We start from the raw sequence: 8045 nt of genomic DNA, 5'->3' as shown, positions 1-8045 counted from the left end.
TTCTCAATCCTGCAAACACCAAACTAAAGAAAATAATAACTCATTTATAGTCCGAGCTTCTCAATCCTACCAAGCTAAACAAACACTAACTCGTTTATAAACCAAGTTTGTTAAACACCAAACTAAAATAAATAAGAACCTGTTTATAAACCAAGCTCTCAATCCTGGAAACACCCCGCTAAAGAAAATAATAACTCGTTTACAAACCGAGCTCTCAATCCTGTAAACACCAAAATGAAACAAACACTAACTCGTTCATAAACTGAGTTTGTTAAACACCAAACTAAAACAAATAAGAACCTGTTTATAAACCAAGCTCTCAATCCTGGAAACACCCAACTAAAGAGAATAATAACTCGTTTACAAACCGAGCTCTCAATCCTGCAAACACCAAAATGAAACAAATACTAACTCGTTCATAAACCGAGTTTATTAAACACCAAACTAAAACAAATAAAAACCTGTTCATAAACCAAGCTCTCAATCCTGCAAACACCAAAATGAAACTAATACCAACTCGTTTATAAACCGAGCTCTCAGTCTCGTTCATAAACCGAGCTCTCAGTCCTGTTCATAAACCAAGCTCCTAATCCTGTAAACACCAAAATGAAACAAATACTAACTCGTTTATAAACCGAGTTTATTAAACACCAAACTAAAACAAATAAAAACATGTTCATAAACCAAGCTCTCAATCCTGCAAACACCAAAATGAAACTAATACCAACTCGTTTATAAACCGAGCTCTCAGTCCTGTTCATAAACCAAGCTCCTAATCCTGCAAAACACCAAATTAAAGAAAATAGAACTCCTTTTAACCTCGAGTGTACAAACTCGGAATTTTAACCTCGAGTGTACAAACTCGGAATTTTAACCTCGAGTGTACAAACTCGGAATTTTAACCTCGAGTGTACAAACTCGGAATTTTAACATCGAGTGTATAAACTCGGAATTTTAACATCGAGTGTACAAACTCGGAATTTTAACATCGAGTGTACAAACTCGGAATTTTAACATCGAGTGTACAAACTCGGAATTTTAACATCGAGTGTACAAACTCGGAATTTTACATGTGAAACGAAAATATTGTAGTATTAAAAATCAAAGCATAAATGTTTTCACAAAAAGCAAAACAACTTAACCAAATTTTAACTAAAATAAAAACGTAAATTTGCTGCATTCCATGTTCGCGGGATTTCCCTCCCCTCTAATGTTTCCAACTTATAAGCTCCTTCTCCCAACACTTGCTTAACACGATAGGGTCCAGTCCACTTCGGCGCCAATTTGCTATCCATCTGAATTAACTGTGCTTTCCTTAATACTAGATCTTGTTCTTGGAACTTCCGAGGTACTACCTTAGTCTTGTAACTTCTCTCTAATCTTCTCTTCATTGCCTCATTAGAAATCTGAGCCAAATCCCGAACCTCATCTATAACGTCAAGGTTTGCCTTCAAACCAACCTCATAAATCTCTTCGTCAAACAACCTTACTCTCCTGGTGTTCTCCATGACCTCAATAGGGATCATAGCATCAGTTCCATACACCAAAGAAAAAGGAGTCTCTCGAGTAGTCGTCTGAGGAGTGGTATGATAAGCCCACATCACTCGAGGTATCTCATTTGGCCATTCTCCTTTGGCCGCCGCCAATCTTCGCTTCAATCCCCTCAATATCACCCTATTAGCTGCTTCCGCCTGCCCATTCGTCTGAGGATGCTCCACCGACGAGAAGACCTGTTTAGTTCCGACTTCAGTGCACAACTGCTTCACCTGTGAACATGCAAACTGAGTTCCATTGTCTGAAATAATTCAACGTGGCACACCAAATCGGCATATTAAATTCTTCCAAATAAACTCTCGGACTCGCCCACCCGAGATGACAGCAACCGGTTCGGCTTCAATCCATTTTGTAAAATATTCTACAGTCACGATCAAAAACTTGAATTGCCTCACCGCCTTGGGAAACGGACCTAAAATATCTATTCCCCAAGTGTGAAAAGGCCACGGTGCATTAATAGAGTGCAGTACCTCTGGCGGGGCATGACTCCAATCGGCATGTTTCTGACATGATTCACATTTCCTGACATACTCCATACAGTCACCTTTCATAGTGGGCCAAAAGAACCCTCCTCGGATTATTCGCAGCATCAATGCTCTTCCCCCTACATGGCTTCCACAGATTCCCTCATGAAGCTCGGCCATGAGCCGATCTACCTCCCTCCTTCCTACGCAAATCATCAAAGGTCTGGAATATCCATACCTAAATAAGTGACCATCTATCAGCGTATACCTGCTTGAGTTTTTTTTTACTTTCTGTGATTCATTGGAATCCTCAGGTAATTTACCATCAGCAAGATAACTCTTTAAAGGTGCCATCCAAGATTCTTCGGTTGCCACAATCTCCATCACTTGGTGCTTTTCCTGCGTGTCGACCCGAGGAGCTATTAATGTCTCCCTTATCACTGACTTATGCTGCCCCGGTTTCGAACAACTAGCCAACTTGGATAACAAATCAGCTCGGGAATTCTGCTCCCTCGGAACATGCACGAACTCAAGAAGAACAAAGTTCTTCGCAATAGTTTGGACAACTTCCAAATACTTGGACAACTGCGGGTCGCGGGCTTGAAATTCCCCATTCACCTGACCTGCCACCAGTACGGAATCACTTTTAACCAACAACCTAGTAATCCCCATCTCTTTAGCCAAAAGCATATCAGCTATCAAAGCCTCATATTCTGCTTGATTATTACTGGCTTTGAAAGCAAACCTCAATGATTGTTCGATTAATACCCCTTCCGGGCCTTCCAAAACTATACCAGCACCGCTACCCCTTAAATTGGAAGCCCCGTCCACCGATAATATCCACGTTATCTCTCCTACACCCTGATTCTTAACAGGCGGTTCGGATAATTCTACCACAAAATCAGCCAAAAACTGGGCCTTGATCGGTCCTCGCGATTCATACTGTATCCCATATTCCGACAGCTCTAATGCCCATTTAACCAACCTGCCCGATATATCAGGTTTTTGTAATATGTATCTAATGGGAAGATCCGTCATCACTTTGATACTATGATTCTGAAAATAATGTCTCAGACGCCGAGCCGACACAACCACGGCCAATGCAGCTTTCTCTATAGTGGGATACCTCACCTCTGCACCATGGAGCACTTTGCTTACGAAATATACCGGTTTCTGCTCTCCACCACTTTCTCTGACTAAGACCGAACTGACAGCGTGTTCGGTCACCGATATGTACAATGACAACTCAGCCCCTTTTTCTGGTTTACATAACACCGGCGGCTTGCTCAAATATTCCTTCAATTTTTGGAATGCTTCCTCACACCGATCAGTCCATTGGAACCGTTCATTCTTCTTCAAACATTGAAAGTAAGGAAGACCCCGATCCCCACTTTTGGCAAGAAAACGGGACAAGGCCGCCATCCTTCCTGTCAGTCTCTGCACTTCTTTTACATTACTAGGACTCCTCATATTTATAATGGCTGCACATTTATCGGGATTAGCTTCTATCCCCCTCTCGGTGAGTAGAAAACCCAGAAACTTTCCAGCTTTAACCCCAAAAACACACTTCTCGGGATTAAGCTTAAGCCTGTATTTGCTGATTGTAACAAACAATTCCTCCAGATCTTCCTCATGCTTCTTCTCTTCCACCGAAGTGACCACCATGTCGTCCACATACGCATGAACATTTCTTCCCAACATGGGTGCTAAGATTCGATCCATCAGCCTTTGATAAGTAGCTCCCGCATTTTTTAACCCAAACGGCATTACTCGATAACAATAATTTGCTGCACCTCCCATAAACGCCGTCTTATCTTCATCCGACGAATGCATCTTGATTTGATTATAGCCCGAATAAGCATCTAAGAAGCTTAGCAAAGCACAGCCCGATGCACTATCAACTAGGGCATCTATATTAGGCAAAGGATACGAATCCTTTGGACAGGCATTGTTCAAGTCCGTGAAATCTACACACATCCTCCACTTTCCGTTAGACTTCTTCACCATCACCACATTTGCTAACCAGGTTGGATACTGTATCTCTCGAATATGGGCCGCCTCTAACAATTTATGTATCTCCTCGGTTGCCGCCTGAGCACGGTCTTCACTCAACCGCCTACGCTTCTGAACTTTAGGTTTAGCCAACGGGTTAATATTAAGCTTGTGGCATAGAAAATCGGGATCAATCCCCGACATATCAGTCACACTCCAAGCGAATGAAGAAAGATTCTTCCTCAGCACTTGGATAAGCTGTTGTTCTTGCTCCAGACTCAGATCGCCCCCAATTCTCAACTTCTTCCCTTCTATAAGCACCTCCTTCACCTCTCCCACAGGCTGAGGCCTTCTTTCAGGGTGCACCAACCTTGGATCCAACTCGGGATCCGGTACTACTTCAGTTGTGCTTACTGAGTATGCTACTTTCCTCCTTAACCTCAGACTGTCTTCGTAACATTTACGAGCGGTCTCCTGGTTTACAGCTAAAGTGAGTACTTTCCCCTCCTCAGAAGGAAACTTCATCTTCAAATGTATTGTTGACACTACAACCTTTAACTTATTGAGAGAAGGTCTTCCCAACAACAAATTATATGATGAAGGAGCATTGACTACTATGTAACGTATAAATATGGTTTTGGCATCTTCTTTGTCTCTAAAGGTTGTTCTAAGATCAACATACCCTTTAACCTCAACTTGATCTCCAGAGAAACCGACAAGCACTCCGTCAAATGGCTTTAATTGATCCATCGGTATTTGTAACCCTATGAAAGTACTCCAAAACATCACGTCGGCAGAACTTCCTTGATCAATTAGTACCCTGTGGACATTCCTTCCCATCATAATCACCGACACGACTATGGGGTCATCTTCATGTGGGATTACCCCTTTTAAATCATCATTTGAAAATGTTATGTCCGGAGCTTGCCTCGGCTTGTCCACCATGACCGCAGTCATGACACTCCTTATATATCGTTTCCTAGCCGAGCTGGTTTGGCCTCCTCCCGCAAAACCTCCTGCTATCGTATTGAAATCCCCCAAAATGGGTGTTTCATGCACATCGGGAACCGTGCGAATCTCAGATGATTTCTCATCGGCACCCGACTTCAAGAATTTTTCCAGAAGTCCCCTGTTTGCTAAAACGGAAAGTTGATAATGCAAACCATAACACGAGTTGGTGTCATGACCTCTGGTTTGATGAAACTCACACCAAGCATCCAATCTACTGCCGAGTGCTCTCCCTGCGACGTCAGGATAGCACAAATGTTTTGCTATCTCTACATCCTCCAAGATTTGGGCCAGTGGCACCTTGAGATTAGGTATTTTCCGCACTTGCGGATACTCGGTTCTTCGTTGTGCCACATAAGGGATGAAACGTCGATCTGACTTCATTTTAGGAGGAGTTCTTTCTCTCCGATAAGCTCTCATATCTCTTTCACTCCTGGAATGAGCCACTGGTCTTTTGTCTCCTGCCTTTTTGTGGCGCATGGCCTCCTCAGTCTCTATTTCCACAGCTGCCCTTTGTCTAATCTCTGTAAGGCTCTTCGGTGGATATCTGTACAAGGACTCACCGAACGAGCTGGCTCGAAGTCCTTTCACAAAGGCTTTTACGAGCAAACCCTCGTTAGGGTCTATCAGCCTCATACTGATATTGGTGAATCGATTAAGGAATTGTTTTAACGTCTCTTCGGCGGTTTGCCTTATATCAAACATGTCTGCCATCTCCACTGGTTTGGCTCTATTTGCTGAGAATCTCTCCAGGAAAAGACGTTTGAAATCATTGAATGAACTGATAGACAAATTCGGTATAGTGTTAAACCATTCAAGGGCAATTTCGGTCAGCGTACCCACAAACATTTTGCAACGTATAGCATCATTACCACCTGATATCATCATCCGAGCCTGGAACGCTTTTAAATGTAATTCAGGATCAGAATTCCCTGTGAAAGGTGTGATTTTGGGAATCACGAAATTCTGCGGGATCGGCTCGTTCATAATCGCATCTACCAGAGGACTGGCATCACTCACATCGGGATTCAACCGACATGGATAGCTGAAACCAGCCCTAGTAGTCTCCAATCTGCTTTGCATATCTTCGTTCGCCTTCCGTAACTGTTCTTGCTGTCGAAGTGCTTCCTCCAATCGTTGATGCGTTTCTTCTGCATTTTTTCGCAACCTCTCTCTTTCTCCCAAAGCTTCTTCCCTTAACACCTGTAAATCTTCTTCTGCCTTCTTGCGAGCTTCCTCTCTCTCTTTTTCAAGCTGAGCCTGATCAGCCTCCGCCTTCATTCTGATCTCCTCATTCTGTCGTTGTAGCTCCAGTATGCTCTGCATTATCTGTTGCCTAGTAGGCCCTTCACGCGGCCCTTCACGCGTCGCTCCTCTGCCTCGATTCATCCTCCAATTCGTCTCTCCCTCTTCTTTTTCTTTCACTGTTTCTTATCTTGATGGGGTAAGGATCGAGTTTTACCGAGCCCCACGGTGGGCGCCAATGTTCTGGTTCAGAAAAATACGAGATAATTTTTCACCAAAACAAAAAGAAAGTTTTTATGACTTGCTTAGGCCAAAAAACTCTGTCCCTTGACCATGGGAGTAACTTTCTTATTTATATCATAATCAGTTACAAAATATTGATCCCCAAGATTCACCAAATAATAACTAAAAGAGCACCCATTATCTAATTCTAAAATATTTCCTAAAAATAACCACTTCTCTCATAAACGAAATTATCTTCCATCTTCTACACCCAAAATAAAATATTTAAAATATAATAACCACCCTACTAACCCAAAAACATCGCCAGATATAAAACTGATCAATGCATTCTCCCTCGCCATCATACCGAGACTAAATACCCTCGGTTTGACTCCAACTCCCCCTAATACAGTATCCACACTCGGCACCCTGCCGAGACAACACCCCCTCCTCCTCTCAACCTTAAACCGACTTCCTCTGGTCAGGACAATTTACTTAGTGCTTACCAAAGTATCACGTTCACCCTCTGTCAGGGTGAGACCTATTTACTTGCGCCTATTTGTTTACTGCTCTCGTTTGACCGTTGATTTATAGACGTTCTACGAAGAGTTTTGAATAAATAATGTTTCTATATAATATTCTTCTAAAATAGTTTTTGTACTTTTTCTGCACAGTTACTTGATACAGGTTATATCTTTATTCAATTACTAAAATAATCCATCACCACTATTTTAGTTGACTAGATAGTCAACCCTAATGAAGAAGATCAGATAGTCCATTATAATCATTCTAAATATAATATTAATATTTGAGTATTTTTCTATTAACTGGCTTAAGACTCGAATCCATAGAATGTCTCTTTATTTTGTTTTCTGAAATTTAATTAAAAAATTAATATTAATAATATATTAGAATGAATAATTTACTTTTATAATTGTATTTAAATATTATAATTACTAATAGTGATTGATATAATATTTAAATACATATTTTATAATAGAAATAAATAATTAATAAATTTTATTGAAATATATATTAGAATATTAATTATAAATAAGTTTATAATTATATCAAATATTTTATTGTAATACATAATAAAATAATATTAATTATAAATAGATTTGTAGTTATACCGAATTTTACAATTATAAAATAAATATTATTTAATGATGTAAATGTGAAATTTATATTTAATAATTAATATGTCAGTTTAAAACGGTGATTATAATATGAATTTATGATTTTTCATTGTACTGTATTATTTAACATATACTTACCTCAAATTATTATAATTAGAAATATATATATATATATATATATATATATATATATATATATATATATATATATATATATATATTAATTATGGGTTTTGTACATAAAGTTTACGTAAGTAAATATTTGGTGGTTGAAAAAAATACTTAAAATATAAGACTTTGTCTATCTCTCACCGATATTTTTTTAGACTTGGTTATTTTTTTATCCTATTAATTTTGTATGATTTATTAAGTTAACAAAATATTTGTATTACCGGTATTTGTATATATAATGAGTACTTTT

General features: G+C 39.7%; 1 protein-coding gene across 1 annotated transcript; it reads right to left on the bottom strand.

Moving 5' to 3' along the window:
- Positions 1 to 536: 536 nt before the first annotated feature.
- Positions 537 to 6407, bottom strand: LOC114191402. The gene is made up of 4 exons (XM_028080573.1): positions 1860 to 6407; positions 1166 to 1766; positions 725 to 778; positions 537 to 592 (listed from the first exon to the last, which is right to left on the bottom strand). Exons 1-4 carry the CDS (start codon positions 6405 to 6407, stop codon positions 537 to 539), a joined length of 5259 nt encoding a protein of 1752 aa, XP_027936374.1.
- Between the last annotated feature and the right edge of the window lie 1638 nt (positions 6408 to 8045).

Source organism: Vigna unguiculata, chromosome 7, assembly GCF_004118075.2.
Source record: "Vigna unguiculata cultivar IT97K-499-35 chromosome 7, ASM411807v1, whole genome shotgun sequence".
Classification (NCBI taxonomy): domain Eukaryota; kingdom Viridiplantae; phylum Streptophyta; class Magnoliopsida; order Fabales; family Fabaceae; genus Vigna; species Vigna unguiculata.
This window is presented reverse-complemented; position numbering and strand designations above follow the sequence as displayed.